Source organism: Jaculus jaculus, chromosome 1 (genome assembly GCF_020740685.1).
Source record: "Jaculus jaculus isolate mJacJac1 chromosome 1, mJacJac1.mat.Y.cur, whole genome shotgun sequence".
NCBI classification, from domain to species: domain Eukaryota; kingdom Metazoa; phylum Chordata; class Mammalia; order Rodentia; family Dipodidae; genus Jaculus; species Jaculus jaculus.
This window is the reverse complement of record NC_059102.1, coordinates 183091524-183112983: the sequence shown is the minus strand read 5'-3', so window position 1 is coordinate 183112983 and position 21460 is coordinate 183091524. Positions and strand designations below refer to the sequence as shown.

General features: G+C 41.7%; 1 protein-coding gene across 5 annotated transcripts in view; it reads right to left on the bottom strand.

Annotated features, from left to right (window-relative positions):
* The window catches only part of Klhl2 (kelch like family member 2), a 133385-nt gene that overhangs the window by 18853 nt on the left and 93072 nt on the right, over positions 1-21460 (bottom strand). For 3 of the 5 annotated variants that reach the window (XM_045132078.1, XM_045132086.1, XM_045132105.1), the window contains 3 exons: positions 13343-13452; positions 7263-7379; positions 3871-4020 (listed from right to left, as the gene is read on the bottom strand). In XM_045132078.1, the coding sequence (XP_044988013.1) occupies positions 3871-4020; positions 7263-7379; positions 13343-13452 (377 nt within the window). Of the gene's footprint in view, positions 1-3867; positions 4021-7262; positions 7380-13342; positions 13453-21460 lie in introns of all 5 variants that reach the window. The other 2 variants (XM_045132071.1, XM_045132097.1) reach the window with 1 other exon arrangement.

The following is a 21460-nucleotide window of genomic DNA, read 5'->3' as shown; positions in this document are numbered from 1 at the left end:
CATTTTGTCTTTTACTACGTACACATGGGATCTTTCTGTTGATGGGGAATACATAACTGTCGCATCAGGAGAATGTCACGGCTAGTGATGGCTTGTATGGAAAACTGTAAGCATTTAGGCTTTGTTGGAAAAGAGAAGATGGCAAGGAAAACAAATATTGAAAGGAAAAACAAAGGGGCTGGGAAGATGGCTCAGCAGGCACAGTGCTCACTGCACAAGCATGAGGACGAGCGGGGTCGCTAGCACCCACATCAACTGCTGGGCAGGGCCACCCGTGCCTGCAACCCCAGCATGGTGGGCATGCAAGCATAGCCAGTGGTGTTCACTATATCTACCACGTCTGCTGCCCCTCTCCCTTCTACCCTGAGAAAGCACGACAGAAGAGAAGCCCCATGGACCTGCTATACCCACCACATAATAGAAGGAATAACTAAAAAGGTGTCAACACAGTTGGAAGATCAAAACCATACCAAAGAAGTCCAGAAACAACGTAAACTGAAGAGATAATAACAACCTTAAAAAAGAGGAAAATAGATATTTTACAGGATTTTACCAAAACCCCTTTAGGAGGTCTACAAAAGTGATATGTTTATCCTGGAAATCAGAGCTGAATTCACTTCTATTCTAAAGGTTGCTTGGCAGTATAGCTAAAGAGAGAGAAGTTAAAAGACTCCAGAAAAGGTGACATACAAGTTTAGATGACTTTTATAAGGCAAGGGAGATAGCTCAGTGTCTAAAAGTGCTTGATCACCAAGCCTACAGGCTGGAATTTAAATTAAACCCCAGCACCCACAAAAAGCCAGATGGAAATGTCATGCCTATGTCATCCCAATGTGCCTATGGCAATGGGAGGGGGAGCCAAGAGAGTTCCCAAGATCAAGGGGCAGCAAGCCTGGCTTTATCAGTGGCAAAACAAGAAAAAGCCCTGTCTCAAACCAGGTGGCAGGAAAGGACCAACATGCAGAGTTTGTCCTCCGACCTCCACACACACACTGTGGCATACATGCACATATGTGCGTGTGCACACACACACACACAGACACACACACACAATTTTAAAGACCTTTTCTTTCTTTTTCTATATGAATCTGAAATCTTGGCTGGAGAAATGGCTCAGTACCCCTGTAAAGCCAGATGCACAAATATGCAATCTTGTTAAACTAGTTAAGGTAAATTACAAGGAATTTAGAAAAGACTAACAAACATCAAAGAAATGGTAAAACTGCAGCTTTAAAATTTATGGCTAAAACAATAAACACTTTCTATAAATTGATTTTTTCTCTTGAGAACACAAATTGACACCCAGCTAGGTGAGCTGGTGGCGTACACCATTAGTACTAGCATCTGAGAGGCAGAGGCAGGAGGACTGCAGTGAGTGCCAGGCCAGCCTCACTCTGAAACTACAGTGTGTTCAGGTCAGCCTGGGCTACAGTGAGACAGGCCTCAAAACTAACACAAAACTTGACACCAAATAATATGGACGTACAAGACGTAAAGAAGACTTAGAAAGGTGGCTACTTCTAAAAGCAGGTATGGGGCTGAAGGGATTGCTTAGTGGTTAAGGTGTTTACCTGCAAAGACAAAGGACCCAGGTTCAATTCCCCAGGACGCATGTAAGCCAGATGCAGAAGGTGGTGCCTGTGTCTGGGGTTCATATGCAGTAGCTGGAGGCCTTGGTGCACCCATTCTGTCTAATTTGTCTAATCTGACTCTCTCAAATAAATAAATAAATAAAACAGATGTGGTACACTTGGAAGTGTAAAGGCTCAAAACTGGGAGACCCAAATGGCATGCATATTAGGATGTTAGGGAACTAGCTTGGAGACTTACTGAGCCATTAGCAGCTATTTGTGAAAAACCCTGGGGAACTAAGGAGAGATCATAAAATTTAGGGGGAAAAGGTACAAATTTAAAAAAAAGGGCAGAAAGTGTATACTACGCATATACCTTTTGTTAAATGATAACAATTCTCAGTAAAATTTTAGCCCGTTTTGGGACAAAGGATTAGTACTTTTAGGGCCAAATAAAGATGATGAATAAGAAGACAACACAGAGGACATAAAAACAATGCCAATTTCAGTAAATGCTATGGGCCAAATTCCTATTTTTAAATTAGATAATAAACATAGGCATGTGGGCTGAAACTTTCTACAAATGGAATGTTGTGAACATAGATACTTCTAATGCAGTGTCACCAGTTCCAACACCCATTTTTTTATTTGTTTGAGAAATGGGTATCACTATGTAGGCCAGGTTAGCCCAGATCTCAAAATTCTCATGCCTCAGCCTGAAGAGTGCCAGGATTATAGGTGTGTGCCACTACACACTTGTAATACACCTGACCTATAAAAGTAAGTAAATGGCATGATGGCAAAAAAATCTTTGGTTAAGCATTAAAATTAGGGCTAATAATTTAGCTGGGCAAAACAAACAAGGACAAAAAAATGGAAAGAAAAGCATTAAAGTAAAATAATTAAAAAGTCATAATTCAAATCTATGCATGGTTTTTCAGAGATAGGGTCTCACTCTAGCCCAGGCTGACCTGGAACTCACTCTGTAGCCCCAGGCTGGCCTTGACCTCACAGAAATCCTCCTACCTCTGCCTCCTGAGTGCTGAGATTAAAGTTGTATGCCATCATGCCCAACCTAAATGATGTAATTCAGTGGAAAGGATCGAGTAATGACCATGAGTAATGATAAGTGGATAACATGTCATTTCTTAATCCAGCATCACCTCAAACACACAAAGTTTTTTAAATGAATATATAAATAAAAGCATTACAATGGATTGTGACAGTGTGAATGTGATATATCTCCCATAGTCTCACATGTTTATGACTAAGTCTCATACTTAATCCTGAGCTGCTAGACCCTCTTGAGAGGTGGAGCCTTGTTAGAGGGGGTGTGTCACTGGGATGGGCCCAGGGATTTTATAATCCAGCCCTACTTGCCAGTGGTAGTTAACTCACTCTTGCTGCTTCCTCCAAGATGATGTGACAAGATTTAACACCCTGCTGTCTATTCTTGCCATACTTTTCCCACCATGATGAAGGGTCCCCTGAGTACAAGCTGGAACAAACCCTTTGCTTCTACAAACTGCTTGTAGTTAGGTGGTTTTGTCACAGCCAGGAGAAAGTGAGTTCTTTAGTCAGTCTGACTAGACCTTACATAAAAGGGGGCTGCAAGTGTGGGTCTACCAGCACTGCAAGGATACCTAAAGCAGAGAGAATCACAACCAGATAGACAGAATGAAGCGCTATTCTATACAGACAACAAAACCAGTAAGACGTACATGGCTACAACTAAAAAGACAGTTGGATAATAGGAACATTTATACAGGAAAAATAGGTAGCCTGGAGATTTGGGAAGACATGGAAATCTAAACTGAAAGCAGCTACATATGCAGCGTGGGAACCGTCAAGTCTTACACAGGAACCAGGAAGGAGGAAGACCGAATGAGCTAGATGATCATTGTTAGATCCAACAGATCACTGTGAAACCACCAGACCTTCAGTAGGTCACTGCCATGCTGACTGAGACCTCTTTCTGCTTTGTCTGCTTTCCCTCTTGCCTATAAGCGAGTGCTTCTCACTATAACCAGAGCTAGTAAAACTCGGAAGGGACAAAAGCTAGTTGTCTTCCATTCCAGAAGTGTGACATCATGGAATCTATAAAGAATAACTGAATCAGACAGTCCTCACCCTTAATATACAGGCAACAGAGACATCATATTCTGTATGATGCAGTCTTAGGCACATTTTTCCTTGCAGGAAAACTAACCAACCAAGCATGGAGATTCAGATGATCAAAAACAGCTCACTATACAGGCCCTTGGATGAGGCAACTAAAATTGTGAACAATAGATCCTACTTTGGGAAGGTTCATGGGTGTTCTCAGCCGGGTCCGGACGCTCTTCATTAATGCCCGCTGCTCGGTGGGCAGCAGGTGATACTTCATAGCTTCAATGAGGTAATCTTTGCAAGCACTGCTGTTCTTGACCAATGCCTCCTCTTCAACCCTCTGTAAGAAGAACGCAGATGGCTTCTATGAGGAGACAGCTTTTCATGAGAAAACCTGACACAGAAATGGAAGTAGAAAAGCACAAACAAGGAGTAACTATTTTCTCTAGATCAGCCTTCTGCTCTAGCATTTAGCCTGTAGAGAAAAAAACAGCAACAAAAACTAGAAGCTTCTATCTCAGTTACAGAAGAACTCTTGCACAGTATTATTTCCACCCGTTTCTTTTCTTTACTATCTCCCCTCCTCACCAAGGTAGGGTCTCACTCTAGCCTAGGCTGACCTCACATTCACTCTGTGGTCCCAGGCTGGCCTCACACTGATCCTACCTCTGCCTCCAGAGTGCTAGGACTAAAGGCATACACCACCATGTCCATCCAGCCTGTTTCTTGTCTTTAACAAATGACGTCAAACCATTTAAAACAGAAAAAGAAGGAAATAAAAGACAAAAACAAAAACTAGACCTTCATAAAAAAAAGTAAAAAAGTGATGATATCAAAATAGAAGGGAGACTTAATGGGAAGATGTGATTCAGTGAAGGCAGGACTAGGGAGAGGCAAATAGGAGTTGTGGGAGACGATTATGATCATAGTATATTGTCTAGACTCATGGAAGTTTGCAATAAAGTTGTTTTTGCTTTTTTAAAGGAAAACTAACTGCAAAAGCAGGCCTCAGGGATTTGTAAATGTTGCTGTGCAGCGTGTCTCACCCTCAATAATCCAAGCGAATGTTAAGACACGGAGACCGTGATCTCCCCACCCATGCTCATGCCGGCAACCCTGACTAACCTCAGTGGGACACACATACATCAAAGTAGCAGGTGGACTAGTTGGAAAGAAGGGGTTTAGAAAGATTGAGTGGGGGTGGACAAGAAGTAATGGGAGTGAATGTGTTCAATATACACTATATACATGCATGGACTTGTCAAGAAAATAAAATAAATTATAAAAACTTAGATAATGAGTTCTTCAAATGGGTTAGGCGTTACTAACTAATGAGTAAATTACAATTTCTTAATCCACAAGAGGGCAAATGAAATATCTAGAAAAGATAATTAAAATACTTTAAAACAACGTAGCTTTATCCTAAATAAGGCTTTGCCCTGATTGTCTTACCTCAAGTAAAGAACAGGGCTTCCTGTAACATTTTTTAAAACACCCAAGGACCCGGGTATGCTTACAGAGATCACATTGAATAATGAGGTTTCAAGGAACCCTAAAATGTTGAGATCTAATCTCTTATTCACAAAAGTCTTTGTAGATGGTGTCAGTTACAAAAATAATGCTGACAATCACCTAGAAGGATGGTAATAACAACAAAAAAGAGTAAATTTAAAATAGCTCAGAGACTACATTAAGACACATTTATTCTGATTTATTTCAAATAATTTATTTGTCTTTGACTTAGAAACAAAGAAACTACATACATGTCACTGTGAAATTATGAAGTAGAATTAAGTAGTATTTGGGTCAAATCTCAACATTCTACCCTGCTGGGTAGCTGGAAGAAAAAAAAAAAAGACAGCATACAGCAGTGTAGAGCTTCAGGAACATTTATTTACATGTATTAGATGATCACAAATACTATTTCAAATGCTGTACTACTTTTTTATCCAAATCAAAAATAAAAGGGTAGATGTAAATTTCTAGGAGTAAGGGATGGGCTCCAAGAGTAGCTGCTGGAGATGGCTCAGCAGTTAAAGGCACTTGCTTGCAAGGTCTGTTGGCACAGGTTCAGTTCCCTAATACACATATAAAGGCAGATGCACAAAGTGGTGCATGCATCTGGAGTTTGTCTGTAGCAGCAAGAGGCCCTGGTAAGCCAATTCATATTCATTCTCTATCTCTCTTTAAAGCTGGCTTTTTGTTGTTATTGTTCATTTTATTTGAGAGTGACAGAGAAAGGGGGGGACAGAGAGAGAGAGAGAGAGAGAGAATGGGCATGCCAGGGCTTTCATCCACTGCAAACAAACTCCAGATTCATGTGACCCCTTGTGCATCTGGCTAATGTGGGTCCTGGGGAATTGAGCCTTGAACCAGGGTCCTTAGGCTTCACAGGCAAGTGCTTAACTGCTAAGCCATCTCTCCAGCCCTAAAGCTGGCTTTTAAAAATTGATTTATTTGTCAGAAGAGGGAGAGGGGAAGAGAGAGAAAGAGAGAAAAAGGTACACCAGGGCCTTCAGCCACTGCAAACAAACTCCAGATGCATGCACTACTTTGTGCATATGGCTCCATGTGGGCACTGGGGAATCAAACTTAGGTCCTTAGGCTCTGAAGGCAAGTGTCTTAATCATTGAGCCATCTCTCCTGCCCCCATTTCCTCCCTCCCTTCCTTCCTTTCTTTTTGGAGTAATATAACAATTTATGACCAGGATATTAACAGTTACAACAGCATTATGAATCATGGCGAGATAAATCAAGTACTACACTAACAAGAAGAAAAATAATCAGAGTATTATATTAAGGGCCACATCAATATTGCAAATTATGACAAAGTAAGAAGTAATGAGTAATGAAAAATAACTCACAAATTAAAATCCATAACATTACAAGTAATGGTGGAATAACAAGATACATAATGATGTGATGAATATAATATCAGGAGTATTATGAACAGTCCTAACAAAAGCTATCATAATGCACAAGGGGGTGCATGCATATGGAATTCATTTGCAGTGACTGGAAGCTCTGGCGTGCCCATTTTCTCTGTCTACCTGCCTATTTCTGTCTCTCTCCCTCAAATAAATAAATAAAATTAAAATTTAAAAAATGTTAAAAAAAAAACAAAAACAAAAAATTAACTTAAAAATAAAATAGAAAAAAGCTATCATAATAAATATAAGGGTGTGAAAAAAAGAAACATGAAGATTTCAAACAATATTCTTACAAGTTATGTTGAAACCATCAAAGCTGAGAATGAAGAGCTAGAAAGGGAAACTTTTAAGGGACTCTGTGTGAAAGTAACATAATAATCATGATCAATCAGCAAGACCTACCTAATGGAGCACTGTATATAATCACCTAGATATTAGCTACAGTAGGTCACCACTCTCTTTCTAAAATCAAATAAGTAAAAAAATGTATTTTTTAAAGGAGTGGCTGCAGAGATGGCAGGTCTCTTTACTGTCCTCTTCCCTACAAACCAAGGATCTGTACTCTGCGGGTTGTATCAACATGGTATAGGGATCTACATGCTATAAGGCCAAGAACAAAGTGATGTGGATATTTCTGTTTGTATGCAATCACCTGAACTAAATACTCCCGAGGAAGCAAAGGTAGCCGCACGTGTTCCATCAGCCGAGCCATAAACTCCTGCCTCACGTCCTTGTCATGGTTCACCCAAGCTATAACCGCTTCAAATACCTGTAGAAAATATGGAGAATGGAACAATAACTAATGAGTTACCAGGCAAGACATCAAGAAACAATATGATAAAACTAATTCTTTAAAAAAAAACATTAATTTTTAAAAATTTTTATTTATTTACTTGAGAGCAACAGACACAGAGAGGAAGAGAGAGGGAGTGAGCGAGGGGGGACGAGAGAGAGAGAGAGAGAGAGAGAGAGAGAGGGAGAGAATGGGCACACCAGGGTCTCCAGCCACATGCGCCTCCCTGTGCATCTGGCTAACATGGGTCCTGGGGAATCAAGCCTCAAACCAGGGTCCTTAGGCTTCACAGGTAAGAGCTTAGCCACTAAACCATCTTTCCAGCCCCCAAAACATTTTTTTAAGCGAGAGTTGGCATGCTAGGGCCTCAGCCACTGCAATCAAACTCCAGATGCTTGCACTACCTATTGGCCATATGCTACCTTTCACTTGCCTCGCCTTTGTGTCTGGCTTAAGTGGGATCTGGAGAGTCAAACATGGGTCTTTAGGCTTCATAAGCAAGTGCCTTAACTGCTAACCCATCTCTCCAGACCTGATAAAACTAATTCTTATTTGCAACTCTTGCTAACCCTTGTCCAGGTTTAATCTATGGTTCAATGTTTTTCAAAATTCTGACCTGCAACATACAAAGTCATTCACTCCATTTACTTTCATCCTTTCTTACATTTGGAATTTAGTAAGTACTCCAACAAGTACCTGGGTGTAGCTAATAAGTCATTTGCATTTGGTATTCACTAAGCATTTTACCAAGTTTATTATCTAATCTTCCTAACTTGAATGGAAACTGTGATCTATTTCATTTCATACATTTGAATTCCAAGTCCTCTGAAATAAAGCACCCAAAATAGTTCAGCAAAGTGATGACACACCTTCACTGTCAACTTGACTGGTACTGAATCACACAAGAGATCACACTTCTGGGTGTGTCTGTGAGGGTGTGTCCAGACAGTAACTGAGGGGAGCCCTTCCTAAAGGCTGGGAGTTCAGACGGGTACACTAAATGGGGCCAGACAGTAACTGAGGGGAGCCCTTCCTAAAGGCTGGGAGTTCAGACGGGTACACTAAATGGGGCCAGACAGTAACTGAGGGGAGCCCTTCCTAAAGGCTGGGAGTTCACACGGGTACACTAAATGGGGAGGAAGAAGAAAGCCTGCGGAGCACTGGCACAGCCTTTCTCTGCTCCTGGCCGCTCCATCACGCTCTGTCCATCATGGTACACTGCGTCCACGAAACAGCCCCTGCAAATCTTTTCCCTTGAAGTTCCTTCTGTCAGGTCTTTCGGTCACAGCAACACAAAAACTACTAATGCATGGACCTTTGTAAATAAATGGCTTATTTTAAAATTTTTACTTAAATTTATAAATAAGTGTTTCAAATACACTTAGAGATAAATAGTCTACTGAATAGGTTAACTAACCTTTGTTAATTCATCAGTAGAAAATATTAAAATGTAATATTTAGCATTTTTGGCAAATCAAATACAAAGAACATAACTACTGAAATACATTCCTATAAGAAAGCTAGTACGTTAATACACAGTGTTTTTCCACATAATTTCCTCTCCAACTGATGAATACATTTCCTGATCATCTTTAGAAGGTCTTAGAAAATGCTTGACAGTATGTAAATAGGTTACTGGAAGTAAACACAGGTTACTTTGATACAGTTATAGAATGCGAAGCTAAAAATAGCACACATTATCATTAACCCCTGTCTAATTCATCCTGTCAGCATGCACTTGTGAAACATTTCTCTGTGCCAGGTGCTAGAGAGAAAGACAGGAAGACTATCTTCTGTCAAGTCTATCTGCTGTTGTTCAGTCCTGTTTTCCCACACTGTGCTTCTGTCCCACATTAATCATATTCTTCAGCTCACGGCAATGCCCTTGACATCCTTTACCTCATCCTCCCTCCATAATGACTCCGTCTACTCACCATTACCAAGAAAGCTAGTAACTAAAGCTGTCTCTCCCATAAGTCAACTCTACATCATCATCTTGTAGTAACCTTCCACAGCGACTTACGCTTAACCAGCAGAGTGTGGTAGAAGCAAGAGCGTATGGCTTCCGAAGCTGGGTCACAAACACCTTGCAGCATTACCCTGGTCTCCTGAACTGATCATTTGGGAGCTGGGGAAATGGCTCAGAGGTTAAAGGCACTTGGCTTAAATTGCTCATTGGGGGTAGCCACATGCTATGTAAGAAATCTGATTATCTGAAACCACCACACTACGAAACCCACAAGCAGCTGACCAAAAGAAGGATGGGAGGGGTCTAAGGATATGGAGAAAAACAGAGAGGACAACCAACCCCCAGCCTAGGAGGGGGCACACACGTCTCTGAAGGAGCCACACAGGACATTCCAGACCCACTAGATGCCATGTGAAAAAATCTGAAGCGCTAGATCTATGCCTCCTGCACAAAGTCATGCCACGTGTCTTTAGTCACCGTGGCCACCCCAGCTGAAGTCTTGGACACTGTGGAGCAGAAACAGGCTGTCCTAGGTCCTGCATGAATTCTGCCCACAGAATCGGGCACATGATAAAATGACTGTTGTGTGTGCAGGTACTTTCTGGGGTGGATTGTTAAGCATCAGTAAAAAAACAGGAAGCTCTCATGACCTTTCTCTAATGCATCACTTATGGTATCCATCTCTTCCTTCAAGCCCCCGAGGGGCTCCTCATCACTACAGTAAAGGGAGTTTTCTTTAACATAGCTGAGAAGACATTTATGGTGCCATCTTTCCATTTTTTCCTCCTACACTCTCTGTAATCCATTCTAAATCATCCTTGAGCAAACTGAATGCAACTGTTTTCTCACACACTTTACAGCTGCGTGGTCAGCTCTCTCCCTCTCCCTGGGGTTCTTGCCTATCTAACCCATTTCTACTTCTCTGGAAAACCCAAACTCATTTTTAAAGCGATTTGGATCCTACATCTGAACAAGCCAAGCAATCATTTCTAGAAAAATCAGATGTCTAGACTCCCCATGAAGTAGGTACAGGCAGCTGGGCAGGGCCTCCCAGGGGCCGCCTCCTACTGTGCACACTCCATGCCCGGTCCATTCTGTCCTCTTCACATCCACCCTTCCTTTGAGAACAGATCTATATCTTCTAGCTGACCCACCCGATAGCCCTGGGCTGTGTTTGCATTCTGGGAATGCCACCCTGTACCCCTAATGTTGCTCACAGCCGCCTGGGGAGACAAGATCCTCACCATACGGTTCAGAGACAGAGGGGAATCTGCCTACATCTCGCCACCTGGAAGGGACAGGTGTTATAGATTTTAAGAATGAGAGGCTCCCTTGAGGCCCAGAAGGACTGGCCAAGGCTCTCAAGTTCATGTGGCACTGCAGAGAAGAGTTAGGACCATGGGCTAGGAGGCGAGGAGGACAAAAGAACATTGCCTTAAGGAACAAATAGAACAAGAGCCCCGGGAGTGGGGCATTTCCCACGTGGAAGAGAGGAGGTTGCCAGATCAGGGGCTTGGAGCTATGAAAAAGCTCAAAATGTCAGGCCAAGCCTGGTTAGAATTGCTGCTGGCATCCAAAGAAGCAGGGAAAAAGGGAAAAACAGGGGCTGGAGAGATGGCTCAGTAGTTAAGACACTTGCTTTCAAAGCCTGGTGACAGATTGCGCCCCATAACCCAGTACCCATGTAAAACCAGATGCACAAAGTGGTCCACATGTCTGGAGTTTGTTTGTAGTGGCAGTGTGCCCATTCTCTCTCTCTCTCTCTTTCTCCTTACAAATAAAAATATTTTAATGAAGATGTGGCACATTTATACAATGGAGTTCTACTCAGCGGTAAAGAAAAATGAAGTTATGAAATTTGCAGAAAAATGGATGGACCTGGAAAGGATTATACTAAGTGAGGTAACTCAGGCCCAGAAAGCCAAGCGCCACATGTTCTCTCTCATATGTGGATCCTAGCTACAGATGACTGGGCTTCTGCGTGAGAATGAAAATACTTAGTAGCAGAGGCCAGTAAGTTAAAAAGGAGACATAAAGGGTAGAGAAAGGAAGGGAGGAGGATACTTAATAGGTTGATATTGTATATATGTAATTACAATGACTGTAATGGGGAGGTAATATGATGGAGAATGGAATTTCAAATGGGAAAGTGTGGGGGTGGGGAGGGAGGTAATTACCATGGGATATATTTTATAATCATGGAAAATGTTAATAAAAATTAAAAAAATATATTTTAAGAAAGCAAAAAAAAAGAAAAAAAAGAGAAAGAAAAATCAGATGTTCCTCTGATACCCTTTACGGCATTCTCAAATCAGTTAGCCCATGGTTTGCACACTATTCTGTAACTGAAATAGTCTATTTAGGTAATATCACATCTAGGACCCAAGACATTGCTAGGATGTGGCAGGCACTCAATCTATGTCCAGTAAATGCAAACAGAACCCCTCCTTATATTTCTAAGATTACCCATCACAGTGCCATTCATGTTCTCATACTGGAAATACTAGAGAGAATGTGTCTTTTTTATCCTTGGGTGAGAACAGTGTCATGAGAAACAGAATCTGAGTTTATATAACTATACTAAAGACAAACTTGCACTTCATTTTCTCTAAGCACAGTGTTTCCACACACTTTTGTGCCCAGTTCCCATGTGCTACAAATCACCATCCCCTTCCCAAATTCCCAAAATCCCAGCTCACTAGAAGCTTCTCTCTAATGATAAGAAAGATCCAGGGGGCTGGAGAGATGGCTTAGCGGTTAAGCGCTTGCCTGTGAAGCCTAAGGACCCCGGTTCGAGGCTCGGTTCCCCAGGTCCCACGTTAGCCAGATGCACAAGGGGGCGCATGCGTCTGGAGTTCGTTTGCAGAGGCTGGAAGCCCTGGCGTGCCCATTCTCTCTCTCTCCCTCTATCTGTCTTTCTCTCTGTGTCTGTCACTCTCAAATAAATAAAAAAAATAAAAATTAAAAAAAAAAAAAAAGAAAGATCCAGGGCTGGCAGGGTGTGGTGATGCACACTTTTAATCACAGCACTCAGAAGGCTCAGGAAGTAGGGTTTCTGTGAATTCAAGGCCACCCTGAGACTACATAGTGAATTCCAGGTCACCTTAGGCTACAGCAAGACCCTACCTTGAACGCCCACCCCCTCCCAACAAAAAGATCCAGGAAAATGATAAAAATAACCCAAAAGGTTGTTGAAAACTATTTTCAAAAGAAACAACTTTAAGAAGGGAGAACTAGTGAGGATAACATAAAAACTTCACAGAACCATCCTAAAAAGAAGATGGTCAGGCTGGGAGATGGCTCTGTGGTTAAAGGCACTTACTTGCAAAGCCTATCAACTCCAGGTTTGATTCCCCAGTACCAAAGCAAAGCCGGACACATACAGTGGTATATATATCTGGAGTTTGTTTGTAGGCAAGCGGCCCTGATATACCCATTCTCTCTCATCTCTCTCTCTCCCTCCCTCCCTCCCTCACCCTCTTTCTCTAACAAACAACACTATTTTTTAAAAGACGTTCAATCCAGAAACAATAATACCCTGAAAAAGTTCTTTCAGTGCACAAGATGATAAAGCTACTGTGAAATACTGCTGACATCAAATACTGCTGTAAGAAGAAACCCACTTCTCAAAAGATATTTGGTTCAGAGAGTTTAATGTGTGTAAGCACTTACTGTGGAGGTCAAGAACAAAACCCTATTGGTCTTAGGGAACTTCCTGCCAAGTGAACCTACATAAACAATAAAGTCAACTAGCTAAATTCCTTCCAGATCAAACAGCTGTTGCTATTCATACAGGATCAAAACTTAGGAAACAAAATGAGGTATAGAAAAGAAATAGGAAGGAGGAAGAGGAGGGGAGAAGGAATAGGGGAAGGAGGGGACAGATGGGGAGGGAAAAAGGAGAGGGGGAAGGAAAGAGGAAAAGGAAGCACAGTGTCAGTGCTCATTGGAAACAAGAAAATACACTCACCTTCTCTTCTGAGGCAATGGTAAGTTTGTCACTTGAGATTAAGCTGCACACTTGTTCAATGCCAAGGTTGAGAAATTCTTCACTAAGGACAACATCGGCAAAATGTTGCTCTGTTTGAAAATATAAAAGAAAATTCACTGATACCAATAATCCCATCATCACTGCTTTAAACTCATTAAAAGGAAGTGTCTGCTTACAATCTAACTTAAGAGTGAGAAAGTCACTGCACTTTCTCTTAGACCCAGGTTCGATTCCCCAGAACCCACATAAACCAGAAGTACAAGGGGGTACACACATCTGCAGTTCATTTGCTGTGGCTGGAGGCCCTGGCGTGCCCATTCGCCCATTCTCTCTCTCTCTCTCTCCCTCTGCCATCGTTCTCTCTCAAAGAAATAAACAAGAATAAGAACTGCAGTCAGCAGAATCCAAGATCCTCAGGGGACAAGGATCCTGGGATGCGGCCACCACACAGGGGCAGCACTAGGGAAGGCTGCCATCACAGAAGCCCACCCAGCTGAATGCCTTCGCCTTGTGTGGTGGGTGGGAGCTTTAACTATCTACTTACATCTGCAGAAAATTAGAAGGCTCTAGAGCACTATGAATTAACAAAGGAAATCCTGCTCTATTTCAAAGCTAAACATAAACACTTAAATGCTGGTCAGAATGAATATATGACCAATTTTTTTTTTTTTTTTTTTTTCCTGAGGAAGGGTTTCATTCTAGCCCAAGCTGACCTGGAGTTTACTATGTAGTCTCAGGGAGGCCTTGAACTCACAGAGATCCTCCTACCTCTGCCTCCTAAATGCTGGGATTAAAGGTGTATGCTACCACGCCGGCATGACCAACATTTTTAAAAAGGCTTAGGAACAAAATGAGCCCCCACAACTGGTTTATAAAGGATATATACATATATATGTATATGTGTGTGTGTGTATATATGTGTGTGTGTGTGTATATATATATATATATATATATATATATATATATGTGTGTAGTTATATAGTATAAAGTTAACTTCTATGTAAGTAGTTTATTTGGTAATAAATTTATCATTTTAATAATAATTATTATAAATTATTAATTTTATATCTCAACTCCTTGCCCCAAATTAGTAACCCTTAAAATACTAAAATACCTTTCCTTTATGTTTACTCTTCCAAAAGAAGGGGAAAAACATTAGTATTAAAATTAGACTTATTTAAAAACTTACAAAGAGCTAGTCATTTGTGTGAGCACAGGTACCTGTGGAAGTCAGAGCACAGCCTTGGGTGTCACTCCTGATCATTTGTGTGTGCGTGTGCAGGAACATGTGGAAGCGGCTTGTATAACCTTGGGCAATTATGTAACTTCCCTAACTTGGCTCCCACAATTACAATGCTAATAAAAATTTCTTATCTAATAAGAATGCTGTGAGGGAAAAAAGATAACTTAAAAAAAAAAAAAAAAAGGAATGAGACTGGGCAGAAGTGCCCTGCGAGGGTAGATAAGGCTAAACTCAGAAGCCATAATTTGTTTACAGAAGATCCCAGTGCCCTGGATAGGGTACTGCCTAGTGAGTTGCTGGGTAAGAGTCCCCTGAAACCCACCAAAACTAAGCAGAATGTTGCCAAGGCTCTTGGTTGCCCAGAACTAGAAAGAAAGACACTGAAAAATCAATCTGAAACTAAGATGGAAGCTCCCTCTCTGCTGGCTAGCTATCATAGTTCTAGAAAATACTATCCAGGCTACTGGGGGAGAAAAGTCATCACGTTCCTAACCGGCAGAGGACCCCTATGAACTACACAACCAGTAACCCAGGCACAATGATCCCACTCGTGCAACAGTGGTGTGACTGGGATGGGGGTAAACAATTGGTCTGACTGGATTGAGGCCTGCTCCTTAGGAGGGAATTCATGCCTAGTACTAAAAACCTAGTACAAAGGCCTATGACAGGATAGGTCACTTTCAGTCAGACAAGTTTTTTTTTTTGCAGAAGGTGGTGACTACTGGGGAGACAAAACTACCCAAAGTGCTGAGATTAAGTGACTTTTGAGTGCTAAGCAGTAAATGAGACATCCATATTACTCATCCAAGGCTCAGGGAACACTGAGGAAAGGGTGAAAGCAATGTTAAGAGTCAGAGGATGGGGTGAGGTGGAATGCTGTTTGGTGGATATCACATTTGTAACCTCAAAGCGGCTGTTATTTGTAGAAAACCTGAACAATATTGGGCTGATCAACCTGGATAATGGAGGAGGGGAAAAAATATATCGGGGTTGGAGAGATGGCTTAGCAGTTAAGGCACTTGCCTATGGAGCCAAAGGACCCAGGTTCAATTCCCCAGTACCCATATAAGCCAGATGCATAAGGTAGAGCATACATCTGAAGATTGTTAGCAATGATTAGAGGCTGTGGCATGCCTATTCTTTCTCCCTTCCTCTCTGCCTCTCTCTCTCTCTAATAAATACATAAAAATTAAAGAATAAAGTTTAAAAAAATCAAAGAAGCAGAATTAGTTAGAAGCAGCTCAGTGGAAGTAGAATGAGTCTGGAGGACAAAAGAAGGTAGTGGAAAGAGATTATGATCAAAATATTTTATGTACAGGTATGAAAACTGTTGATAAAAGTAACAAGAAAGGATGGTATAAAGATGAAATAGGCTAGTGGTTCATACAGAACTACATATGGTTGAGAAAAATAACTCAGTGCTCATCAGCTCTGTGATCCCTAACAGTATGCTAGAAAATCTGTTACCTTCTATAAGTCTCCACGGTCCTGCTAAAATAGTAATTCTTAAAGACTTTTCTAAGGAGCAATAAAAGCTTCTTTTCAAAAACATGTTTCAAAAAAGGATTAGATGTCTTCTTCTTTAGAACATAGGAAAAGAGAAAATGTACATTTCACAAACTTCATGAATAATGTTCTAAAAGGCTCATCACAAGATGACTCAAAATAATAAGCAGTCCTGGGATAATTATAACATGAATGGATTTACAAAAATCCAAGAAATACAGTTTTTTCAAACTCAAACGTCTTGGTTGGGCAAAGCACAACATTGAAAGAATTGTGAAAATGAAGGGTAAAATTTTAAAACAAAAACAACAAATGGGCCCAGAAATAGTACCATGCAAACTGACACTTCACCACAAAGCACAGACGAGCCACTACAAATGATGGTGGAACCACTGGACATCCACAATGAAAAATGATGAAATCTAGATCAACATCTTATATTTCTCACAAAATATGAACTCAACATGGATCATAAATCTGCATGAAAACCAGAAACCATAAAGCCCCTAGAAGACAGTGTAGAAAAACCTGATGGAGCTTGGGTCTGGTGATGGCTTTTCTCATACAACACTGAAAGCAGGATCCATGAAACAATTAGTAAGCTGGGCTTCAATAAAGTTGAAGACTTCTGGGCTGGGCAGATAAATCAGTGATTAAAAGCATTTGCTAAACAACTCTGAAAACTGGAGTTTGGATCCCCAAAACTCACGCAAAGCCAGACACAAGGAGTGCCTACATCTGTAATTCCAACATGCCTACACAAGGGGAGGGAGAATCAGGAGGCTCCCAATGCTCGCGGAGCAGCTAGTGTGGCCTTCACAGAAGCGAAACAAAACAGACTCTGTTTCAAGCAAGGTGGAAGGAGACACCCCAAGGTGTCTTCTAACCACAGCACACACATTCTGCGGCATGTGTGTTCATGTACACAAACACCGCAAATAAACAATTAAAATGCAAAATTTTTGCTCTCCAAAAGATAGTCTTAAGAAATAAAATGGTAGCTAGGTGTAGTGGGACACACCTTTACTCTCAGTACTCAGGAGGCAAAAAAAAGAGAAAAAGGTAAGCAAGAAAAACCTTTAGAAAATGCATGTCTTATAAAGTACTATTATCCAAAATATACAAAGAGCTCTTCAGGACTGAAGAATAAGAAAATAATCCAATTTCTGTAAGTGAAAAATGGGCTTGAGAGAGGATCCAGTGGTTAAGGTGTTTGCCTGCAAAACCTAATGACCCTGGTTCAATTCCCAAGCACCCTCATAAAACCAGATATAGTCAGACATCTTATAAGACCAAACCAAGGGTAACTCCCTCGTTAACAGCTTATTGTTTTGTCTCTGTAGGCCACTTACTGCTTCCTGTCAGTGCCCAGCCATGTAGCCTGGAATTTTAACCCACCAATTAGTGTAAAGAATTCAAGGTGATGTCAGACTGCCTATCATAAAAACCCTGGGATATCAGAACTACATACTCACACTTTGGAGTTATTCCCCATGAGACCACTGGGGCATGAATAAATTTTCTGATTTTTCACTCTATCTCTGGGTCACTCAGTTTCCCATAACATTTTGGTGCCCTGTGCTCACAGACAAGGCTGGCCCTTTGAGTGACCATCATTGTGGGGACTCAGCTATAGCCAGTTGTGGCCCAAGGATGACTGGAAGGCACCACCTAGCCTTTGTTCGGGATCCAGACTCAGTGGGCCAAGGTCTATGCTGCCAGACTGCGTTCTGCCTGATTGACTTGATGAGGAGAGTGGACACATCAGAAGAAACAAGATAAGAAACCCCAAGATGCCCAGTCGATTGACCCGTCAAATGGTGGACGGGGAGAGTAATTAACACCCACAGCCACAGTGACTGCTCAGGTCACCTCAGGGAGGCAGCTGTCCGGAGTCTGCAGGAAAAATGCACTTAGTGTCAGTCTGTGTGTCTGTGGCTCACAGTCCTGAGCAGTGCATGCCCAGGGAGTCTGAAGTCTTCGTGCAGCGGTGTGTTCAAGCAACACTAACACAGTGGGGAAGTTCATCATGGGGAAGTCCTCCACCAAGCCCACTGTTCTGACTGCATGATCAAAAACATACTTCAGAAAGGGATATTCAGGAGATTCAAATACTAAGATGACACTAGGGAAATTAAAGACCCTCTGTGAATTAGGAGGGCCAGCTTTTAATGTTGAATTGGCCCCCAGAGAGAGCTCTGAAAGTAACTAAGATTACCAACAGGGAAAATGCCAGATTATCCTACTCTTTAAAATGTTATAAAACAATGAGGTCAGGGAGCTGGCTGGAGCCCTGAGAGAAATTCAAAACTCTTCCTGAACTTGGGGGGCGGGGAACCACAGTCCAGCTGGAGTCAGACCAGAAGCTTCAAGGACAGACTCCTACCCCCATCCCTGCCTCCAAACACACTCTAGTAAGGAGGGAGGATGAGGGTCTGGTTGACTGGGCCTGGGAATGGCTAGACCAAGGCCACAGGAAGGGCAGAGGTGAGAAGGTGCTGTTTGGGCTTCTAGGGAGTTCCACTGCTCCACAGCCTGACTGATGGGAGGAGATGAACCAAGGTGGAAGTCTCACTGTGGATTTATGCGGAGGACTCTGAGCTTAATGTGGATGAGATGCTTAGGCCACATCTGAGAGGCTTGCAAACTGAAATTGCTTCTGACTCGATGCTAATGTCAGGAGTTGCAGCCTTGTTCTTCCACGGCTTTGGCTCTGAGAAAAAAATGTACCTATTTCAAAGTTTGCTTTGTCTCCCTTGTTCTGTGCAAGCTGACAAGTGGGGGACTGCGGGAAGGAGACAGGCTGCAGTGCCGATCTCGCTGGGGAGACTTGAGCTGTCCCAGCTGTGCTCCCCAGTGATCAATCAGCAACAGTAGAGCCCTGGGACCAGTCCCAGACACAGGCTAAAATCTTGGGGTGGGGGGGAGCTCATCTGTTTTGCTCTTACATGTTGTAGTCTGGTAGATCTCTAGGGAAAGACGAAGGGAAGGGACACTACACATGAACGGGCACCGCAATGTGTCACCTGGTGCCCCCCCCCCCACCACAGGGCTAGGGCTGCACAATGGCCAGGCAGTCCTGAGAGTCAGAGGGGCACACAACACACAAGTCTCACTGTTGGACAGGGAGGCCAAGGAACAGACCTCTCTGGGGTTCAGCTGCCCCCAGGGGAATCCTTGATGGCTTGGCTCCCCTGTCTTGCAGAACGACGGGGGTCTGCAGACACAGGGAATCGCAGAGTCCTGCCCCAGGATGATGATGGGTGAGTCCCAAGTTGCTGTAGAGAGACGGGGATTTCTTAAAAGAACTTGGTTGTACCTTTTCAAGTTTACTTATCTCTCTATAGTTGTGTGGATTTGCAAAGAGAAAATAGCCTCAAGATTGATGCTTAGATTCAGAAGTACTCAGTACTGAATGTGTCAGAAAATTTGTAAAATTTCTAATAATGTTCTAATCTTTCATACTTTTAAAAATGTGTTTCAGAGAACTTATTAAAAAAAAAGAGGTTATGAGCCGGGCGTGGTGGTGCACGCCTTTAATCCCAGCACTTGGGAGGCAGAGGTAGGAGGATTGCCATGAGTTCAAGGTCACCCTGAGATGACAGAGTTAATTCCAGGTCAGCCTGGATCAGAGTGAGACCCTACCTCAAAACCCCCCCCCCCAAAAAAAAGAGGTTCCAAAATCAACAAATTATAAAATCTCTGTTTGTACTGGGTAAATATTTTAAATCAAGTTTGATCTACTCTTTTGTAAAAAAGTTATTTCAAAGAGCTTCTTAATTTAAAAAGTTATGTTAAGAAGTCTTATGATAAGGCGTATTCTGAGACATTACCATGCCAACCCTAGACAGGCTGATACATTCATAATCCCACTGAGGAGGGCCCCCAATGGAATGGGGATGAGGAAAAAAAAATAAGATAATATATGAAAATGGCTGGATATGGTGGCACATGCCTTTAATTACAGTACCTGGAAGGCAGAGGTAGGAGGATTACCATGAGTTTGAGGCCAGCCTGAGAGTACACAGTGAATTCCAGGTCAGTGTGGGAAAAAGTGAGACCCTACCTTAGGTGGGAAAAAAGAAAAGAAAATAGGACCAACATGTGATTTGTTTATAAGTAAAAAATAGACTTTTTAATGAAAGTTGTTTGTTGGTAATTAAAATGAGATAAAATGGTTAAAAAAATAAACTGGAAAGGAAACTTTAAATGTTGACTATTAAATATTTGATTAAAAAAAGATTGTTGCAGAGTTGTTACATAGGCTGTAAGATAAAAGTATTTGGATAAAATGCATGAGTCAGTTTAAACAGAAGATTTCAAAGACATATATAGAAATGATATACAAGAAGGAATAAATTTAAGTTGTAAAACTTTAAAAATACTTAAATCTGTATTTTCTCTCCTGGTTTCTGTTGCCTGGAGATGCCTTGTATCAGACTAAAAAAGTATGATTCTGGCTAGTTGAAGGTTATCCTGATATTCAGGTTATGAATTTATGTCACTATACCTTAAAATATCATGGTTGAAACTTCAATTCACTGATGTTAATTTGCTTATGTTAATAGTTGTAAAGGCTGACTGTAGAATGCTCAATCAAGCTAGCTCTCTATGTTCATCTGTCAATCTTTAAACTACTAGAAAACCTGAGTCTTAAAAATGAAGGTTTACTCATTAGTATTTGATTTTCTATTATAAGAATATTATGTCTAAAAGTACTGTAACTTTGAGATGGGCCTTGTTCATGCTGGTTTTGTTGGGTAAATAAGTAAGGTTATTATCTAAGTCTTATAGTAATAATTTAGTCATTGTGACTTTGTTCTTAGAGAAACTGAAGAAACTCCCCATGTCCTAAGAAAACCTATTATGTACAAGTAATATTGGTATAGTTTATCTAAACTGGCCTCAGATATTCTAACAGTCATAAATGTTGCTTTATATTGGTATAAAGTAGACCAATGGTTAAAGGCATTTGTTTACAGAATTACTTTGTCTGTCAAAATGTCTCTAATGTATGTTAAAATCAGGGCTTCCTCTGAAGTCTGTGAGTGTCCTGACCATGGGATTCTGACTTGGTTTCCATTATCAGACACGAGTTCTGTCCCACTGAGCAGGCCAATCAGAGAACAGTTAGGTGCCTGCAGTCTGTATACCACTATTGCACAAGTGTGTACTTCTTCAGCAGCTGGTTGATTTTGTAGTCTGCAGGGTCCCCTGTTTATTCATGCTGCTGGTGACTGTTGTCCTCCAGTGGCTCCCATAGGGCTCTCTAGCACAACAAGGGGACTAGCCAGGTAGGAGCAGTTTCCCTTTTGGTTCCAGCACGATATTCCAATGTCCTGTGCCCT